We start from the raw sequence: 21,778 nt of genomic DNA on the forward strand, positions 1-21,778 counted from the left end.
TGTTCCAACCAAGTAAGGCTGCCTGGGATGGAATCAGAGAGTAGGGCTGGGCACCCGGCTATGGGCCTTTCCACGGTACTGGGGTATGGTTTCCCCACCTGCTTCCAACTGGGGGCAGCTCAACTGGGGCCCACAGAATGGTCCTTTGCCCTCCCTCTCGTGTGACTCACCAGACGGATGCTTGGCGGCGGGCGGTGGACACCCCAGAGCAGGAAGGGACGTGGTAGTTAAACCCCAGCACCTGTGGCCCGTGGGTCTCACCCCCAGTGTCCAGGGTTGTAACCACGAGAGGATCCATGTCAAGGGAACCCTAACAGTGGTTCTGGACATACTGTCGATGGAGCCAGGATGGGAGGGCTGGGGAGACACCTGTCCCTCCAGGTTTAGGCATGAACCCCCCCACCCCCGAGCACCTCCCCCAACACCATACATCCTGCCTGCCTTTATTGATCAAATTTTTGTTAACTAAAAAAAATAGAGAAATCAGACTACTGAGACCAATAAGTCAAAAGATTTCATCAGGAACAGGGGAAAAATTGTAAAAAAAAAAATCTAAAAAAGATTAAAAAGAAATAAACAAAAAAGAGCAAAGGAATTAAAGACTGATGAGCAACTGAAGGGATATCGATGTGGATGCAAATAGAAAAGAAGAGATTTGAAAGGAAACAAAAAAGTTAAAGGGAAAATAATAATGAGAAAAATGAAAATAAAGCACAAGATGAAAAGGGAAATCATCAAGGAAGACGAAAAATTAAAATAAATAATTAACAGCTCCAGCTAGACAAGGTAAAAAATGTAAAACCAAAATGTCAGAAAGCAAGAGGATAAAAGTGTGACAAAGCTAAAATATAAAAGGGTAAAAATAAAATAATAAAAAGGTAGTAAAAGATTAAAAACAGAGCTGCATAAAATGTGAGATATAAATAAAACACTTTGCACAAGATGAGATTAAGAAAGGTAAAACTAGTGCGCTCGGAGAGATTAAGAAGAAGGGTAATGACGTGGGCCCAGATGATTCAGCCACAAAACAATGCCCTCAGGTGAGTGGCAAGCTAGATGTAATATGCCAGGATACCAGATACACACACCTTTAAAGACCACGGGTATGCATTTTATTAAATTGGCAGCAGCCTGATTTCAAGGGCATAAAACCCTTCTGCAAAGGCGCTCGGGATTTGCTTACACCGCAGAGGCAGGATCCGGCAGACATCCTATGCCCTTCTTGAAGCTTCTTGGTCAACACTCACAGCTTCTTGCAAAGGTCCGGACCTGATGTGCTCGGTCCCTTGATGGAAGTCCCGCTCGCAGCTTCCCGCTGGCTCTCAGGCCCCCACCCCACCCCGGGGATAGGGGAGGAGAGAAACCCCTCTTGGCGCATGGCCTGCACAAAGCTCCATCTGTCCCACTGCCCCTCATGTGGGTGAACACTAGCTCAGCAGCTGCTGGGGACATGCAGTGTGACCAGGATGCAGGGGCAAGACTGTGATGGTTAAGAACACAGACCTTTGGGTCTGAGCGCTGGCTTCACTGTTAATTCGCTGTGTGACCCCAGAAAATTGCTTAACCACCATGCCTCCGTTTCCCCACGTGATAATAATTGTATCTACTTCATAGAGTTGAGAGTCTGATGGATTGATAAATCTCAATGGCACAGAGTGCGTGCCAAATGATAGCTGCTGTTGTTACTAATGACTATTATTGATTACAAATCCAGGCCCTGGTGAGCTCAGGTTTAGTACAGTATGCAGAGTGTTCTAGAGAAAGCCTCGGTTTCTGCCCACCCATGAGCCCTGAACTTCACTGAAGACTGACCCCTGACCACAACCACAGAGGTTCTCCCCAGCACAGGCTACCTCAGAGATTTCGAACTTGCATTCAACAGAACCCCAACACTCCCCATGGTGGACACTCCCCAGCCTCTTGCCTCCTTCTTTCCTGACTGGTCCCTGAAGGCATTAGGGTTTGTGACCTCGACCTCCTGAGTCCCTCACAGCTCTAGTCTCCTATTGATATGTCAGACTCCAGACCCAACCACGACCTCATCGTCTGCTTTGCCCAAAGTCTGAGCTCCTGGGCCTGACATCATGATAATTCCCTCCCCCTGGCCCCCGTTGGCCTTGACCTCTGACATGGTTGCTGACCCACCTGAAGCAGATGTCCCACCCACCGTCTTAACCCCATCCTGCAGTATCAGATGCCCACATGGACTGGGGGCGGCCCATGATTGCTGTCTGCATCCCCACTGCCCAGAGCTCATGAAGGGTAGGGTCTGCTTCTCCCTGTGGGTCCATGAGAGAAGGCCAGTCTTTCCTGGAGGAAGAGAAATGGCCAGGAAAATGTCTGGAGGATCCCTGATGGGGCCAGGGGGTGTGACACATAGCCTTTGCTCTGGTCTCCGAGAAACTCTCTGTGTCCAGCTAAAAATGTCTTCAGAGTCTCCTGAGTGAGAGAGGCCCACTCCCACGCAAGGACGGGCCTGGGGCCTCCTTCCCAAAAACCTCAAGCTGGTCCAGATGCTCCTGAACATCTCAGTGTGGTCCGCCTGTCTCAGAGCCCGGTTGGGGGCGGGGGGTTGCTGTTCTCAGGCTGGGGCTCTTTGGGATAGCCGTACCAGTTGTGGAGAGTGGCCCAGCCCAGCTGCTCTAGCTGAAAACCCAGCCCCAGCACTTGGCAGCGTGAAAGCAGGGCCAGCACGTCCTGTGAGTGCACTGAGGACCCAGGCTGCCTGCAAGTGTGTTGTCCGGGCAACGGCACTTTGAGTGACAGGCAGGTACCAAAGCCCAGCTCAGGAACATCCAACTGCTTTGCCCCCAAAGAAAAGGGCTGGACCCCTAATCAGAGGGGTTTCTGCTCTTTCTTTTCCCTGGAATCTGGGCACGACAGAGGGCCACAGCTCCCACTGGGCTGCCCTAAACCTGCCTCTCCTCCCCTATCCCGAACCCTGGAGTTAGGAGCAAAGGGTGCTTTACCATGGACACACAGATGGACGGAGCCCTAACTCCACTCACCCTGGCCCCTCAGAGCTGCAGATGGCCTTCTCCATGCCTGAGGTCGAGAGCCTGGAAGCCTGCCCTCTCCCGCCCCCTCTCTGCCTGGCCCCAGCTTCTGTTCGGGCTCTGCTCTTCCACAGGCTCATGAAAAATTCATCCACTCCAACCTCAGCTCACACACTGAGAAAACACACCTGCCTCACTCCTGGGGGCCCTGCCTTTGAAGGTTCCGAGGTCTTCAGGCTGCTGAAGAAAGCAGCAGTGTTGACATGCGTGCGGTTATGTGTGTGGGTGTGGGACTGGCCCAGCCACACTCAGGTGTCTGGAGACACACTGACGGGTGTATTTGTGCCGTGTGCACGTTGTGACCTCGTAAGACTCAACCACCAGGCAGGACCCCTAGCACGGGGCAACAGGAGAGGCAGAGAAGCAAAAGAAGGCCAGGGTGTGGGCTGGGAGGACCATCCCAGGCCAGGGACCACCGTAGGCCCCACCTCTGGGGTGGGCAGGACTCCCAGTGCTCTGTCCTGGTTCTAACAGGCAGAAGCCAAGGTCCTGGGTGCAGAGCCTTTCGCCCCTGTGGCCAAGCAGGGCTGGGCTGACAGAACACCAAGAATGTGGTACTTAGTGCCGGTGGCATATGGTGCATACGGGTGTGCACTTGGGTGGACTGTATCGATGCTGCCTGTGTCCGAAGGGGGCTTGGGAATGCAGATAGCGGGCAGCTCACCCTTGCATCCTTCCCCCCAAGACCCCTTTCCAACCCCACAGGTCCAGCCGCCGGGAGAAGCTAAGCACAAGGCCCAGCTCTCACGTTGGTGTCAGTGATCAGAGAGAAACCAGACTGAGAGAGCTGGCCACGAAAAGTCGGAAAAGGTTATTTTTCTGGACCCCTCTTTCCTGTGGCTTGTTGAAGAGAAATATTACCGCACTCCTATGGCTGTTCTCCCAGAGCAATAGGAGAGCATGAAGTTATGAAATTGAGGGCACCTTCACTGAGCAATCGATTAGCAGCCGAGAGAGCTTGTGAATTGGCTGTCTGGACATTTCCAGTAATAAATTGTGAAATAGTCCATGAATAAGTAGTTGGCAGAGTTCAGAATTACCCCCTAGGAAATGTTGCAGGTCTAGAGACACATTACTAAGGCGAGCACCATTTTAATGCTCTGGGCTTTGGCTGTTAAATATGTATGCCATCCGCAAAGCACTTCCCGAAATTAATGGCATTTTACAGCTGCTCCGAAGGCAGCGTATTTATATGGAGATGTATAGATTCTGGGGCTGTGGTGGCTTCACAAATGAAGTGCTAATTTTAGAGAATAGGCCCAGGGAGGGGCGTGGAGGGAGGGTCAGGAAGTGAGCTATCTCAGGGGCCTTTCCTGAAAGGTTTTTGGCCACCAGCTATGGTTTTCAACCTTTGGTGACCTTGGACATGGTCTCTAGGCTGGAAAGGGCACTGAAGTCACGGGCTACCCGGCACACGGAAAGAAGGTAACGATATTAATAAAAATCAATCAATCAATCATATTGACGACTTACATTTGCCAGGCTCTGTTGTAAGTGCTTTTCATATAGATTGGCTCATTTACTCCTCACAGCAACCCTGTCTGGTGGGTTCTAGGATTCTCCCCATTTTACAGAAGGTGGTAGATTTTGTCCAGGAATCTGTGTGTGGTTGGTGATTCCCCTGGGAGAGCTAGTACCTTCTCTCCAGTTCTTTCCCTGAGCTCACATCAGGGCCAACAGGGACAGTGGTATACTTTGTTCACTGCACAAGAATATCCGACCAAAAGGATGGGGGTTGGGGGGATTGAGGCTCCTGCCCCCAGGCCCTGTTCACTGGGCCCCATGCCAGGGTTCGTGGCAGCACCTTCTCAGAGATGGATTTGCACGATGGCAGTGTGTGCACCAACCACAGCCCCCTTCCCTCCAGGTAGCCCCCCACAACTTCCCCGGCCCCACCTGGGCTCTTCTCACCAACCCTGTGAGCTGCCTACTTGGTTGCAGGGTGGGGATGGGAGGCGCGGAGATTCAGCATGGACTCCAGCCAGAGGCCCCAGTGTTTGTTCTACCCAATAAGACTGAGAGGTGATTTTCTCAGAATCCCTGGAGAGGCAGGAACCCCTTGGGGGTTCACACACGCCCCCCGTCCTTGCTCTGAAGCATCCCAAAGGATTGTTGAAAATCTAGAATAAATGAGTTCTGGGGTGGGGTGGGATTTTGAAAGGTGGCAGTACTGGGGGATCAGGGCCAGAGAATCGAGCCCACCTGCCACAGTGGGAGCCCAGCAAGAGGCTGCTGGCGACCTGTCCTGCAGGCCTATGAGGCCTGAATCAAGCAGCCTGTGAGAGAGCCTGAATCGGTGTCCGGTGCGTAGTAGGAGCTCAGGAAACACTGAGTTGGCTCAGGGGTGGCTCGTCCACCACAGCCCGGGGACAGGGACTTGTCAGTGAGGCTGGGTGGGTGGACCCCGGGGAAACATGGACTTGTGCGTCGACCTGCACTTTGGACCCCTGCTGTGGGCCTGGATTTTACCACAGCAGAGCCCACAGTTCTCACCCCATAGACCTCAGACTGGACCACTGTCTGTCCTGCCTCTGCCCCCGCTTCTCCGCAGGGCAGCGAGGGGCTTGTTTCTAAATGAGAAATCAGGCCGAGGTGTGCCCTCTTCCCAGCCACTTGCTGGGTCCCCATTGCCTGTAAGGGAGGGAGCCTGAGGTGGGACAGAGGGACCTGTGCTCTGGCTACCGAGAGCTACCTGCTGAGGACCCCCTGCCCACCAGGGAGAGGCACTCTGGAGCTCGGGGCCTCTGGCACTGTGAGGGGGTTAAGAACTTGCACTCCGGGGCTACGCCCGCCTGAGTTCAGGGGCTCTCCTTGCCAGCAGGGTGAGCTCACACCAACCAGTCACACGTCCTTGTGCGTTCACTGTCTGCATCTGTAAAGCGGGACTATTGGTCCCTCCCCCACTTCCTTCCCCCCCCCCCCCCCGCAGGGTGACATCCGGGTCTGTCGAGCACGCCCTTGCTGGGCTGCATGCTAGGCCCTCTACAGGCACTTGGCAATTGCTGACTTCCTAGTGCCTCCTGGGTCCACATACGAGTGCAGGCTCTCATACCAGCCCTCACTCACCTAGCATATCCTCGTGCTGGGGACTGAGATCCTCGGAAGGAGAGAAGGGTATCAGGGAGAAGTCAGGGAGGATACTGGATGGAGGGTCTTGTGCAGTGGGGTGCTCACACATGAGCAGACATCAGAATCCCCTGGAGGGCTGCTTTTTTTTTTTTAAGATTTATATATTAATTTGGAGAGAGTGAGTGTGATTGTGAGTGAGGGGAGGGGCAGAAGGAGAGGGAGAATCCCAAGCCGACTTCCCATTGAGTGTGGAGCCCAGCGGGGGCCCGATCCCATGACCCTGAGATCATGACCTGAGCCAAAATCAAGAGTCGGATGCTCAACCGACTGAGCCACCGGGGCACCCCTCCCTTGGAGGGCTTCTTAAAACAGATTGCTGGGCTCCACCCCGGAGTTACTGGCCCAGTGGTCCGGGTGGGGCCAGAGAGCGTACATTTCTCACAAGTTCCTGGGTGCTGCTGGGGCTGCTGGTTGGGGACCACACTTTGAGAACTGCTGGCCTTACACTGATGGTGCAGCAGAGGGCTTGGGATTCAAATCCGATCATTTTGAGTCCAGATGCCTGTTCCACCCCTTCCTAGCTCTGTGACCATCGGACAGTTCATTAGTAAATACCTACGAAGCCCCCGCCTCGGGCCACTAGAAGTTGCAGACGAGCAGAGGTTCCAGCCCAAGCTCTCTCCTGACCCATGCCGCCTTTGTCAGCTCCTCTCCCATCTCTCCCTGCAGGAAGAGCCCTTTGTCATGTTCCGGAAGTCCGACAGGACCCTGTTTGGGAATGACCGCTTTGAGGGCTACTGCATCGACCTGCTCAAGGAGCTGGCCCACATCCTAGGCTTCTCCTACGAGATCCGGCTGGTGGAGGACGGCAAGTACGGGGCACAGGACGACAAGGGCCAGTGGAACGGCATGATCAAGGAGCTCATCGACCATGTAAGCGGGAAGGGAGCCCCAGGGGCTGGGGAACCCCTGGGAGGTTTGGCCAAGTCCTGTGCATGTTAGGGTGGGGCATCCCAGCAGGTGGGGACCCTGGGGGCAGGGGAGATGGAGACAAAGGTTGTGACCTTGGGAAGGACCCAGCTCCCTGGGTCCACACAAGCACACATGAACTCCCCCCGCCCCCACCCCGTCTGACTGAGCCTTTCCCACTGGTATCTTTGGTGAGCTCACTCTGGAGGACTCCCTCAGCTCCTCACTGCTTCTTGCTCCTTTAGGAGCAACCAAAGGATGCCCCAGCCACGTGGGCAAGGTGCCAGCACCAGACTCTAGGGCATAGAGTTAGATCTGTCCCTGCCTTGAGTGACTTTGGGCCCAGTGGGGAGACCGGTGGTGCAGGGAGCTGAGGGCTTGGTGAGGGGACAAGCAAGGGTCAGCTGGGACGTACTGTGCCTGAGTGGGGAGAGGACAGGGAGGCAGACAGGTGGGGCTTTAGGAAGAAGGGGCAGCTGGTGGGAGGGGCCTGGGGTTTGTGGGACGCTGGGGGGAAGACAAGCCACGGTGTGCGGTCACCACAGCAGGGGGCAGGCAGGGGCCCTGGGTTTGAGTGCCGGTACCCTGCTCACCATCTGTGTGACAGGGGCCTTTCAGGGGACCCCCTCTAAGCGATTTCCTCATCTGCGGGATGGGTATCCTTCCTTCCTTCCTCAGAGGATTACTGTGACCCGGGATGGAAGTACTAGGTGTGGGGCGCAGCCCATGGCGAGGCCCTCAGTAAGACGAAGGCTTGTCAGATGCCCAGACGCAGCCCGCCGGAGCTGAGGCTCAGGCCCCACGTTAGCACCTAGCAGGTGTGCGGCCGGGTATGTTCATCAACCTGCCTGAGTCTCCGTTTCTTCACTTCTAAAATAGGAGTAAGTGACAACCACCAGAGCTCCTGCAGTTGTTGCAGGAATGAAAGGAGGAGCCATTTGTGGAGGCTCAGGTGGCACGTAGCAAACGTTTCCTGCCTTCCAGCCCAGAGCCCTCAGCTTTCCAGAGGCATCTGTTAGCAAAGACCTGCTAACGAATACGAGGACCTGAGCTGTGCTAGACCCCTTATGTTCCCCTCCTGTCAGTTATCCTCACGACGACCCCGTGAGGTAGGTCCTGTTCCTACCACCCATTTTACAGATGAGGAAACTGAGGCAGAGAGCGGTGAGGACCCACGGCTCGTAAGTGCTGGAGCTGGGGTTCAAAGTGGCGGAGTCTTTGGAGGCTCTCTGCTTTCAGAAGCCCCGTGCTCCAACCCCTGCAAAGAGCCCTCTTGACCCCAGGAGGCAGGGCAGAGGTAGGGCCCCGCTCTGTAGATCTTGGCATGGAAAGTACCAGCCATGGGATTGTCACCGAGGCGGGGAGCTGCCCTTCAGGGACCCTGGAGCCTTGGAGGGGAGGGAGCGGTGGGAAGGCTCAAGCAGAGCCTTTATTTCCTAGGCCCCCTGGAACTCAGGCTCCCATGGAGGGCTGGTGGGAGAGGCTCGTGGTCACCAGCACGAACTTGGGCTGGGCTTCATTCCCACTCCACCATTACCTAGCTGTGCAGGCCTGGACAAATTTCTAGGCCTCTCTATGTCTCTGTTTCCCTATCTGTAAAATGGGAATGGCAGTAACTGAGCCAGCCCCATAGGCTGTGAGCGCTAAGTTCACAACCGTGCATTAGGCCATCTGCACCAGGTCAGTGCTTGATCTTCTTATTTTTATTTGTATCGTACGGTTACTCCTTCAAGGCCAAGGAGGGGGCTTCAGGAAGTCCCCTTAAGTCCCTGAGCTCCTAGTTTCTAACCCAACATCGAGAATACGAATACGGAATACCTGCCCTGTGTTCTTCCCAGCATGTTGAGCGGCTGGGAGGAGACAGCTGGTGGGGAAGCACTCCTCGATTGTGGAATCCAGTGTAAAGGGAAGGGAGTGGTGGTGTCACCATTATTAGTAATAACTATAATTATTATGGAAATTAGTCAGCAGGCCCCAGAGGCCTCTCCATTTCTCAGCTCCCCCACTGCAGCTTGGTGTGGGGGCTCTGGAATGCGGGGCCCCAGTGGGTGTCAGTGCCTGTCCTTTGCAGAGGCAGGCTGGGCTGGGGAGGGGGTGGGGGTCCCACGGAGCGCTGGGGCCACCTGTGGAAATGAGCAGGGCTGGTGCCAGTTCTGGCAGCCACAGCATCTCCAGCGTCCAGAGCTTTGAAGAGCATTCACAAGGGGGCAGATCAGAAAAACCCAGCCTTTCTAAGGCCTCTCCAAGCTGACCCTCCACTGGGGGAAAGAGGGGAGGCAGCCTCATCCGCGGCCTCCATGCGGCGCCATATCCATCAAGTCACGGGCCCTGACGGGACATGCAGGGGACCTTGTTAAACCCGATTCCCTACAATTGATGAGCCTATTAATCCTAGCTTGGTGCCATTTTTAATAACATCATAACCATTTATTAGTGTCGTCGGATAATTAGTCTTCTCGCTAGCTCATAGGTAGCGTGGTAAAGGCTTGGCAATATTATTACTTCCTTATTAGGGATCTGAACGCAGACGTAAAAGTGATGAATGCCTGCCTTTGCAAGAATCTGCCCCCTGAGGCCCATTTGGCGGCCCTGGGTGGAGCCTCTGACCAGCAGGACTTCAGAAGTCCTTCTCGGACACTCTGCTCACCTCTGTCCCACGCCACATGGCCTTCCAGGGAGCCAGGCTTATGGAGGAAGTGGGGCAGGCTCAGGGTGCGACCCCCTCCTGCGGACACACTTCTCTTGCCCCCCTCACCCCACTGCCTCTTCCAATGGCGCGAGCAACAGACGGATCGGACAGAGCGGTGATTTCTCCATCCGTCAGCCTGGCTCTCCCAGACTGTCGTTCTCTCCAGCCTTACTGTCTGCTCTCTCTCATTTCCCCTCTCCCGAAGTTCTTCTGCCCACGTCCATGCCTTAAATTACTCCCAGGTGTTTTAATGACTCTGGAATCCAATAGAGACGACTTCACATTCCAGGTCTAGCACATACTCAATCTCTCTGGCCTCTCTTTTCACATCTATGAGATGGGAGTAATAAAAAAAAAAAAAAAAAAAAAAAGCCTTCTTCACAGGGTTTGTAGGATGATTTAATGAGATACGGCCCGGGGAGCTTAGCAGAGTGCCTGGCTCTCCGTAAATGGGCAGCACCTGGGAGCTGCCCCTTAGCCTTCCCTCCAGGGACAGCCCTGCTGTCTAAAGTACGCATGTGGATGAACGCGGTGGCAGGAGCAGAGCTGGTCCCTCAGCCACGGTCATCCTGGTGGGCCACAGCGACCCGGGATCTCAACCTTGTGCCTCTGAATCCAAATAGGAGCGTCAGGAAACTGACTCACACTGATCAGACTCACAGGGAACGGAGGCACGTTGCAAGGCCCTTAACTTCACTCGGGGGCATTGACCTTTCCTGACACCTGCCATCCAGAGCTTCTGTCCTGGCACCTGGTGCCCAGGACCGTGCTGGGGGGTGGGGAGCGGGTGGTGGCTGAGCTTTCAGAGTGTGGAGAGTCTGAATCCAAGAAGAGAGGCTGCTGCTGGAGAAGGGGGCAAGAGACGTTCTTGAAGAGCCTTGGGTGCTAAACGGAGGTATTTGGTTTTCATCCTGAGAGCTGGGGGGGACCACAGCGGGAAGGGAGTGACATGAGAATCATGTGGAGGAAAATCACTGTGCCTCTGGGCTAAACTGGAGCCGGTCTGGAGGCCATCGCTGGGGCCTGGGTGAAGGAGAGCATAGTGGAGAGAAAGAAGGGAGTGCTGCCGTGGGGAAGGAGGGAGGCAGATGGCTCAGGATGGAGACGAGAAGGTAGAATTGAAAAGATCAGTGATGGGTTGCATGAAGGAGGTGAGGCAAAGGGAGGATTTTTGCACCAGGACAGGTATGAAATTCCAGCTGGACAGGTGACCGTGTCATCCCCAAATAAAGAGCCTCGTGGTCAAATCGGGGAAGTGGGGGAGGTACGGAGATCACGCTGGGACTGAGGTGCCAGGAGGTGGCTGAATATATGGCTGGGCAGTCAGAGGAGAGAGCAGGGCAGGAGGTGGAGATTTGAGAGGCATCAGCCCAGCCTCGTGGGGGAACCTCGGGAGGCAGTCAGAGGCGGGACTGCTGGGCAGAGGGGAGATGGGAACCTGGGGAGGACCCGAACGACAAGGAAACATAGGGAGAGAGGAAAGGGAGGGCTCCACAAGACGCCAGAGCTGCCGAGGCCAGAGTGGAAGGAGGAGAACCAGGAGAGCATGGGTGACAGATGCCGAAGGAGGAGAGGCTCCTGGAGAGGCACGGGCACAGGGTCACACGTGACAGACAGGGAGGTCAAAGGAGGGGCGTGAACAGCGTCCACGTGTTGGCGCGAGCAGCAGGGTCAGCCCCGGCTTGGGTTTCCTGAGTGCTCCTGGCCTGGCTCCCTGCAAATTTTATTCTCTGTGACCCAGGAATCCGGTCCTGGCTGCCTCTCCTAAGCCCTGGAATCAGGGGGAGTGGGTTGGGCAGAGACGAAGCAGGAGCCTGGCCTCAAGCGAATGCATAAATGCCCCCCAGGTCACAGGCAGCCGTTAGTTCTCCTTTCTCTCAGTTTTCATACCTCACTTAGAGCAGGTGAGGAGGATTTGCTAGCGCGTGGATGGGCCCGGACCAAAATGGGGGATAGAACAGGATGGAGACGAGGAGCGGTCACGGGTAGCCGCGGTATGTCATCCTTTCCCTTGTGAGAGACTTGGCACGGCCCGGACATCCCCTCTGCCTCCTCGTCGTGTTGAGTGCCGAGCAGAGAGAATGGCACGGCTCCAGGTGCCCATTCCCCCCGCCCAACCCTTCTTCCAGATAGTGAGCGCCTGAGGAACCGCTCTGGGCGTGGGCTGGGCACAGGGAGCAGGCGTTGGTGAATGAGGGTGTGTGAGTGAACACACGGACTCACACACCTTCCCCAGAGGCACGGCTGTGAGCTCCTAAACATTGAGCTTCCCATCCTGTGCAAGCGGAGGGTCAGGTGTCAAGGCCATCACGCACTATGTCCCCTGTCATTCAACCGGTAAACAGACCTTAGTTCTGGTCTCCATGCATTCGTGGCAGGAAGAACCCCAAGCCCCTGTTTGTGTGGCCACGAAAGGCTCTGGCAAACCACCTCCTTCAGCCTGGCCAGGGCCCTTTGAAGCAAGGCATGCTGGGAGCTCACCTGGGGCAGGTAGAGACCTGAGTGGGACAGGGCAGTTGAGGGCAGGGGATCTCCCGAGGGCACGCAAAGGTGGACTCGTGGTAGGGCAGCCGGGTTGCCAGGGCCATGACCGCGGAGCTCCGGGGAAGTTCAGGAGCTGCCTGAGAAGGAGCAGGGAAGCAGGCCAGGGCTGCGGGAAGGACCCGGGGCCACACTGAGATTCACCAAAGAACTGTTAGCTGCCAGGACCCAGCCAGCAGAGCCCACCCTGAGAAAGACCTGGAAGAAGCCTGGCTGGAGGTCAGGGGTCAGACAGCCAGGGGCCAGAGAGGTCAAGGCACGGGTACAATGGGGCTTCTAGGGCAAGGGGGAATCGGAGGGAGCCGAAGGTCAGAGGGAGCGAGAGGAACACACTGACCCCCGCCTGAGGGTCACCTACTCCATTCGTTCTACAGAACTTTATGGAACAGTCTCAGCCTGGCTCCCGGACAGCAGAGCCTGAGGCAGAGGCTTAGGTGCCACCACCTAGTATGGGGGTGTGGTGCCAGGGAGCGAGTGAGGGGCAGGGACACGGAGCGGGGCTGCAGAAAGCCAATACGAGGCCTCATTAGTGAGCCCGTCCGCACTGAGTGTGACCAGTCCCTGAGCCGACACCCTAGAAAAAATTTGGAGAGTGTGTCTCGGATGAGGGGAGGAGGGGGGACAGGTTTGTCCATGGGCTCCGGATTTCCATGCATTTCTGGGTTTGGCGCAGCAGGCATGGGAACCAATGGGGACCCTGCCGCAGTGCCCACAGCGGGCCGGGCAGGTAGGAGGTGAGTGTCAGCTTTTGCCTACATGAGGACAGTCAGAGCCAGAGTACCCGACCTGGTGCTCGAGGGCAGGGGTCCGAACCAGGCCCCCACGATGTGCCAGACCCGGGGGCAGCGACTAGAGAGATGGGAGCAGCCAAGGTGGCCGTCCGTGGCCCTCGCCCCCGCCCCCACTCATGGGAACAAACTATGAATCAGCCAAGCTAACTTCTATTAAAACTTCAGTCGGCACCCCAGAGGGGTGCAGGGGACTTGGGAAGTGTAGGACGAGGAGAAATGATGAGGGCTTCCAGGCCAGAGTGACTCTTGAGCTGAGACTGAAGAATGAGAAAGAGAAACCAAGGAAGAGCTATCCGGGGCACGGCTGGGGTACCTGCCTGTGTGGGGCGCTGAGGATGCCATGTCTTCACCCTCATCAGGAGGCCTGCAGCGCTGGGCCAGGTCCTGGGTGGACCCCTGCCTGGTGGTCACCCAGGGCGTGGGGAAGGGGGCTTCCTTTAGAGGTGGGAATGGCGGTGCGGCGCGTCCCCGATCGTGTGCCACAAAGCAGGGGACGCCCGCCCCGCTGTGCCTTTGCTGGCACTCAGGAATCAGACCCTTGTCGCAGGCTTGGGAAAGGCACAGACTTCATTTCTCACCGTCAGGCGTCCGGCAGCTCGGGGGCCCGTGTGTGAAGCATGGGTACATGACCCCTCAGTCTACACAGGCATTTCCTAGCACCTGGCCTCATCTCTTGAGATATATAGGGGTTTTCCCAGGCTGTTCTTGGCCATGGTGCTGATGAAGTGTGGCAGCTGTCTGGTGGGACATCCGCAGGTACTACCTGTGACTCAGTATACCCTGTGAGAACTGCAGTGTGGCAGGCCTGGGGAAGTGCTTACCGGGTGACCTTTCCTAAACCTCCGAAGGTGGGTACATCCAGTGTTCCCTTTGGTCGAGCTATTCTTTTGTTCATTAAATGTATTAAGGTAAGCCCCATGACAGCACTGAGGATAGGGCAGGGAACAAAACAGGCAGGATCCCTTCCCCGAGCCTGCGGGCCTCACATTCTAGTGGAGGAAGCAGACAGTAGTGCAGGGATGGATGAACCCGTGTGACCCTTCAGCCTGGGTACGTGTCCTGTGAGAGTAGTGTGTCCAGGTAAAGGCTTGCAGACCAGTGCCTGGACTGGAGCCCTTGGCTCAGCAACCAGTGGGGAGTGGCCTCTGGTCCATCCCATGAAACCCCGGAGGAAGGTGCTAAAAGAGGTGGGAGTAGCTCCTGAAATGCCTTCCCTGTCCCGTGGCCAGCAGCAGGCAGGGGAACCCAGGGAGGGGGTCTGGGTCATTTCTGGCTCCCTGGTGTGCAGCGGCCCAGCTGGTGCATGTGGGTAAGTGAAGGAGGACACAGACTTGGGAAGATGTCTCCCGACATGGCCAGTGCGCCCATGCACTATGGTCTCCCAGCAGATGTGACAGGAAGATCTGGTCTCAGACATGCCATCACCACCCCACTGTGTCCCATTTTCTCCCAGCCAGGGAACAGACCTGGACTCTGGCCTGTATGCATTGGTCCCGACCCCTGTTTCCAAGGCCAGGGAAGGCTCTGCCCCAGCCCCCAACTCCGGCCCCCTCCCCAAGCCTGGGCCAGGGCACTTGCAAGCTAGGCCTGCTGGGAGCTCACCTGGGGTGGGGCAGAGTCCTTGATGGAGCACGACAGGCTGGGGGTGGGGGACAGATGAACCCAAAGGGTGGACCCTCCCCGGGGTGGCCGGGCAGCTCGGGGTGCTGACTGGGGAGGTTGTGGAGCTGAAGATGTCACTAGGACCTACCTGAGGAGGGCCATGAGCACAGGCGAGGGCTCCTAGCGAACAGGCCAGAAGTAAGGGGCCCATCAAAGGCCAGGGTACAGGGAGCGGAGACCTAACTCTGGAGGAAGGCTGGTGAGAGGCAGGGGTGGGGTGGGGGGCAGCACCTGGGCAGACTGGCATGGGTCACGTGACTTCAGGGAGACTGGGGTTGCTGAGCAGGGAAACAGAGGCCAGAGCTCAGCCCCCTTAGGCTGTGGTAAGGGCTGGTCAGGACCCTTGGGGGGTACTTTGTTGCTCAATCTTGCAAAAGAACTTTACTGAGCCCCTTCTTTGGGCCAGGCTTTGTGCTCACCCGTGGGACACATCAGTGTGCGATCCAGTTCAGTCCCTGCCCTCCTGGAGCTTATACACCAGCAGAGGAGCGAGGTATTAAGCAGTGACTTATAAATAAGAATTTAGTTGTGATAAGGACACTGAGGAGCAGTGCGGCGGGGGTTGGGGGGGCGCTATGGGAGCAGATCACTAGGACCTCCCAGCATGTGGAGGGAGAGGGGGCTCACTGCCCCCAGCAACTTGCTGGGCTGATGCCACCTTCGGAGCCCCGAGAGGTAAGGAAAGGAACAAGTGAACAAGTGATCGGAGATGGAGCTGTGGTGTGTCCATCCTGGGGCCCCTGGGGCCCTGAAGCGGGGAAGACCCGTGCTTCCTTCCTGAAGGAGAGAGGCTCAGCGGCTCTCCCAGGCCAGGGAGGGGCATGGGCATCCTTCCTCACTGGCAGGCAGTGGTAGCCACCGGTCAGGAAACCAGCATGTGAATCACAGGTGTTAAGAGGTGACCCATCCGCTGATACTCAGGAGTCCTTTCTGTTCTCATGTGTGGGTTGTTGAGGCGGTTGGGTGTCAAGTTAATGTCCATGGGCTTCCAGGGAGCACCATGTTTTCTTAAGGGTGGAGTCTGGGAGTCATCAGCAGACACCTTGCCTGACTTGCTTTGCCCCCTTGTAAACTGCCACGGGCTCAGCCAGCTGGCTCTGTGGACATGCTTGCTGAGGGTCTCTCCTACACAGCCCCATTCATCCAGTCCCAGAGTCTACTGATGGCGGACTGTGAGCCAGGCACTGTGCCAGGCCTGGGGCCCACCATGGTGGAAAGACACAGGCTCAGACCCTGCTCCCATGAACTTATGGCCCAGTGGGGGAGAAATCACGAAGCCTCTCTGGTCAGTGCTAAGAGCAAAAATACTTGTGCTATGAGAGGAATCACCAGGGAGACCTGACAGCACCTGAGGATTTTGTGGACATAATTGAGCTGAGATCTGAAAGAGAAGTAGGCATTAGCTACACAAAGCATTTGTGGAGGAAGAAGTCCCAGGTAGAGGAACTCACATGTGCAAAGGTCCTGAGGTGAGAGAGAGCCAGGGTTGGGGGGTCTGAAAGAAGCTAGTAGACAGCAAACAAGGGGACATGAGGTAAGGAAAGCCTGGAGAGGCGGGCAGGGCTGGGTCTGCACTTTCCAGCTCGGTAGCCACCAGGCCTGTGGGGTTATTTAAATTTAAACTTAAATAAAAATGATTTTTAAAATTCTTTCATGCGAAATTTAAAGTATGAACTCAGTTCCTCAGTTACATAAGCCACATTTTAAGCTCTTGGCCACATGTGGCTAGCGGTTACCATATAGGACAATGCCAATAGAGAACATTCCTGTCATTGTAGAAAGTTCTCTTGGACAAAAAGTGTTCTTAGATCATGAAAGGCTTAAGGAAGCCCTAATAAGAATGTTTTATCCTAAGGGCAGAGGGAAGTCTTGCTGTAAATGAAGCAGGATTGGGAGTGGGGGAATTCTAGCTGGAGCAACACCACTTTGAGAAAAGACTGGAAGGTGAATTCCAGGGATACCACGTACGTGGGCAGAGAGCCAGCAGACAGAGCCCTGTGGAGAAGTCCTGCATGGGTGGCAGGAGTGAGACTGGTTTTCTTGGTGGACTGTGGAAGCAGAAGCAGAAGGATCTGGAGGGAAATGGGAATGAATTTGCATGTTCCACAGCCGTAGGGCTCAGAAGCTCAGCCAGGCGATGCAAAGTGTATGCTGAGGAGACGCTGTGGCAGCCATGGTCCGCAGCCGGAGTCAGGTTCATGTCTCTGGGAATGCAGCCCAGCTTCAGGGTGGGCCCAGGCCTGCTCATCTGAATGGGGCGGGAGAAGGAGCATCCTGCCCAGGCCCTAAGCAGCAGATGTAGGAGTGACCCAGGGCTGTCACAGCAAATGACCACAAGCTAGGTGGCTTAAAACAATAGAAATGTCTCCTCTCTCAGTTCGGGAGGCCAGAAATCAGATGTCAAGGTGTTGGCAGAGTTGGTCCCTTTTGAGGGAGACTGTGTCCCATGCCTCTCTCCTGGCTTCCAATGTGGCCAGCATCCTTGGTGTTCCTTGGCTTGACCCTGCATCACTCTGGTCTCTGTCTCTAGTGCCACAGGCCTTCTGTGCGTGTCCCTGTATGTCCTCTTCTCTGCTTATAAGGACCCCAGGCCTAGGATGTAGGGTTCAGCCTAATCTAGTATGGCTTCCATCTTAACTTGATTACTTCCGCAAAGACCCTGTTTGTGGAGCTTCCAGGTTGGTGAACCCGTGGAGATGCGAGGAGAATGGAGCGCCCCAAGAGAGAGAGGACATGGGAGTTTCGTGTCCCTTCCCACATACCTTCCTTGCCTGATAAATCGCTTCCATGCAGCCGCTCCTGAGTTCTAGTCTTTTCTAATAACTGGCGACCTGAGGGGCTGCACCATTTTACACTCCTGCCCACAGCCTAAGAGAGATGCGTAGCTCTGCATGCTCATCAGCACTGGGTATTATCAGTGTCTTTTTTTTATTTTGGCTGTTCGGATAGGTATGCAGTGGTATTATGGGAATTTGAAACCACTTGGGGAGTGTTTCTGGACATGTGAGGGAGAACTGTCACTCGGAGACCAGATGAACACAGGCTCCCACCGAGAGCCATTGCACCATTAAAACCCACCGTGCTGCGAGCCCAAGAGTGACTGTGAGCACACTGATGAATTTGGGGGCACTCAGCAGGAGCCAGAGAAACCCGATCTTTGGGGAGGTGAACACAGCCACTGAAGATAAGAGTGTGTCCTCCCTTTGCACAGCCCAAGATACTCTCCTGGCAATCTATCTGACGCTGTTTAATCTCAGTGGCAAGAATAAAAGACTGTTTTAGTGGGGGGAGAAAAAGAGCCTATTTCCAAGTAAGGTCACATTCACAGGTACTAGGGATTAGGATTTAAACATATTTGGAGGGGGTGCACAATTCAACACACTACATGCAGCTTGTATGGGGGTTTGAGGTCACGGTGAAGTGGGTCCAAGTATTGGCTCAGCCATTTACCCGCCATTCACCAGCTGTACTCACTACTATGCCACCAACGCTTGTCACCCAAACCAGTAGAGCTTGAACAAGCTTCCTAGCCTGATGGACCCATGGGACCCTCATCTAGAATGTGGTGGTAACATTTCCTGCCACGTGGGACTTGCTGGGAGGATCCTATACGGTGGTATACGTAACACACTTAACCGTGCTTGGCATATGGGACTCATCCAGGAATGATTGTGGTTCTTGCTATTTTAACTGTAGCAGGTCCCAGTCTGAGCAACAGGACACCCCAGGGAATCCGAACCAAGAGGCAGAGCACAGAGATGGGGAATCTGGTGGAGACCATACCTAGAATGCAAGTATGTAGGGGCCTACAGGGACACCAGATACAGGTATCAAGCTGGGGTTCAGGGGGCAGGTCTTTTCCTCAGGGAGGACCCTTGGCTTAGGAGGAGGCTGATCAGTGGGAAGTGGCCCAAAGTGGGACCATGGTCACAAGTCTGTTCTTAGAATCTGGGAGGAGGTTTTCCTGGTTTTGCTTTCTGGGACAAGGCTAGTATCCAGCCAGCAGCCAAGGTGGCGCGATCTCTGGGCCAAAATATAGAGCTGTAGCTGTTTAAGTCATTCTTGCCTTCATTCTGGTTGCTGGAGACGTGGTAGAGCAAATGGAGCCAAGTGGCCCCATGCAAGTATGGAGTAGAGTAGGAGAGGCTGGTACCAGGTGGGTCCTGACAGATTCTTGGGAAGTGGAAAGCTGCTTATGGGGATGAAGTAAGATCCTGGAAGGGTTGTCCTGCCCAGTTTAAAGGTTTAGAAAAAGTATGGAAAGGTCCTCAGGCAGATGGGACCAACAAATCCCCCATAAGACTCATGAATGTGTTGGACAAGTCAGAGGTTTGGTTTGTTCAAGGACATGATTACTTTGAATATGAGAGCAAAGGCCTTGGATAAGCTCTGAGCCTCAGTTTCCCTCCATAAGAAATAGAGGGTTGGAAGAGATGTTCCTAAAGGTCTCCCTCCCATCCAGCTCTGACAGCCTATGATTTTATGAATTGTCCTCAAAGAAAACTTGCACAAGTGGGAAGAGCCTGCCAAGGTTGGGCCTTTCATTCTGAGTAATGAACTGACACAGCAGAGACTTGACATCTGTTCCATGCTTTCAAGGAAAGCTGGACAAAATAATGTCTTTTTTTAGAGAAATCATAACCAATGGTGAAATGTAGTGTTTCCTGCCTAAACCAAAATCAAAGTGGAGAACGCCAGCCTTCCTAAAGCCCAAGGGAGAATACTCATCAAAGCTCCCCCTGAAGAAGGGCAGGTTGACCAGCTGACTCGCTGCTGTAGACACAGAAGGCCACAGACGCCCGCCTTCTGACCTGTGAGACCTGGAGAGCAGGGAAGCTGTTGGGAAGATTCTGAAGGCTCCAGGATGGTGCTGGGGAAGAAGGGCCCCCAGCCCTTCCTCGCCAGTCCTGGACTGCTTCTCATGAAACAAGCATGGCTGCAGACACCCCTACCCTCCCATCACTAGTCCTTTCATCCAACTTGCCATCAAAGCCAGAGGAAGATTGACACCATTGAATTGGCTTTGAGGTTCTCCCAGAGCAATGTGCTTTGAAGGGACAGGGCCCGGGGAGACCAAGTTCTAGAATCAAAAGCCCACTACACCCCTCTTATGCCAACATTATAGAGGATCCTAGAACTCAGGAATCAAAGGAACCTTCCAGGATGTCCCACTCTAGTCCCCACCCCGCTGAGTCCTATCGACATCTCCCAGCAGGGGCTCACTTGACGAAGCTCCATAAAAACAGGAGCTGGGTCTCCTGCTCAGCCCTGTGTCCCAGACTGGAGCATAGTAGGTACTGAGCAGAGACACATTACTCACTCTGCACCTTCCCTGATCGTTCTCTCCTCTTGTTGCATTCATTTGTACACACCCTGAGGGCTCCAGGGGGCCAGGGTGGCAGCAGCTGGGCATTTCTTCTTTCTCTGCCTTCAAAGCTAGGCAAGTTCCAATGCACACATTCAGAAATTTACAAAAGGAAGGTGCCAGTATGATGCGTCCTTTGTAATAGGCTCTTCCTCTCTCTCTGTCCCAGGTCCTAAGGTTCCCTGAACCCTTGGGCTTTGAATGTCAATAATCGGCTGTGGGGCCTGCCATTAAAAGGAAAAACACTGGGGTTGTAAGATCAGGGTCGTGTGTTTGCCAGCATCCCCCGCCCCCAGCCTGGGACACCTGCCGTCTACCCAGATCAGGCTTCCCCTCCTTAAAGTCTGACTTCAGTCTGGCTGCTGGTTCCTATTCTAGGATTGGTGAAGTCAGAGATGGTGTTAACAGCTACCATTCAGTAAACAGTTTGATTAATGTCCGTCTCCCCAGATAGATTGTAAGCCCCGGGGCAGAAACCATTTCTGCTTGGCTCAGCTCTGTATCGTTAGTGTGCTTAGCAGAGCTCATAAAATGAATGAATGAAGGAAGGAAGGAAGGAAGGAAACTGGACCAAGCCATTGGGTGGCTGCCTAGAGACTTTTGCCTTGGAAGGGTCTCAGAAGCAGCCATCCCACTTTTGCAAAAGGATCTTTACTGCTAGTCTTTAGTACCTGATATCTCTTTCGGTCCTGCCCATCCCCGAGACAGGGAAGCGATAACTTGGTTCACACTCTGATACGTAAATACCCACAGGAGCCCTCCCAGAGGGAAACACTATTAACAAACAAATATTAACAGAGGCTGAGATGGGGTTTGGGAATGGACAAGCAAAGCAGTGTATCAGCTACAGCCTGACCGCACTTAGGAAGGTAAGTAGGCAGATAAGACAAAAAGTCACATGGTCACACATCCTGCATTCACACGGAGTGGGTTAGGACCTTACCATGGGGCAGAGCAAGCTTCATGGGGGTTTAGCATTGGAGGTTATCAGGGAGGGCTTCTTGGAGGTGGTAGCATGTGCAAAGAAATACAGAAGCTAGTAAGAGCCAACAGAGAGAGGGCATTCTCAATAGGGCAAGGTGTGCAAAGCACGAGGTGAAAAAGGGAATGTGGGAAACAGGAAGCAGTTAAATGGGGCCTCATGGAACAGGAGAGCAGTAGGGACGAGGCTGGGAAAATGGGAATGAGGGCTTACAGACTGTTAATCAAGAAAAGCTCCGACCAAGGAGATAATAGAAATAATAGACCTTTAATTATGACCCTCATTAAAATCGTGATGAGCTAAAATTGACCAGCATAGGAATATTCCTAGCCTTCCCCACCCCCTTCCTTTCTTCCTCTTCTTTGCCCTCCTCCCTCCCCTCACCTATTGAAGAGGGCTCTGGACTCGCCTCTGCCTCCAAAGAGGGCATTATTTTTGCCCAACTGGATTTTGAGGCCTTTAGGATGTACAGAATATCCAGAACAGGAAAAGCAGTCAAGAAGTGCATAGGAGAGGAAAGCAGATTCAAATAAGGTTTGTTCTGGATTCTGTGTCCTCTTCATGATGTTTGAAAGTCACCAGTAAAGAACATGAGTTATTTTTAAATGTTTGTAGATTGCTGAACTGTATCTATTTGACAGAGCACCATTTTGG

At 54.5% G+C, this 21,778-nt stretch overlaps 1 protein-coding gene across 2 annotated transcripts in view; it reads left to right on the forward strand.

The window, feature by feature from the left end:
- GRIK3 (glutamate ionotropic receptor kainate type subunit 3) overlaps positions 1–21,778 on the forward strand; it is a 213,398-nt gene that overhangs the window by 169,115 nt on the left and 22,505 nt on the right. For both annotated transcript variants that reach the window (XM_025856681.2, XM_073902892.1), the window contains exon 10: positions 6,855–7,058. In XM_025856681.2, the coding sequence (XP_025712466.1) occupies positions 6,855–7,058 (204 nt within the window). The remainder of the gene's footprint in view (positions 1–6,854; positions 7,059–21,778) is intronic.

The sequence above is a fragment of the Callorhinus ursinus genome, unplaced genomic scaffold (assembly GCF_003265705.2).
Source record: "Callorhinus ursinus isolate GAN/ISIS: 27379988/994484 unplaced genomic scaffold, GSC_fseal_2.0 scaffold18, whole genome shotgun sequence".
Taxonomy (NCBI): Eukaryota; Metazoa; Chordata; class Mammalia; order Carnivora; family Otariidae; genus Callorhinus; species Callorhinus ursinus.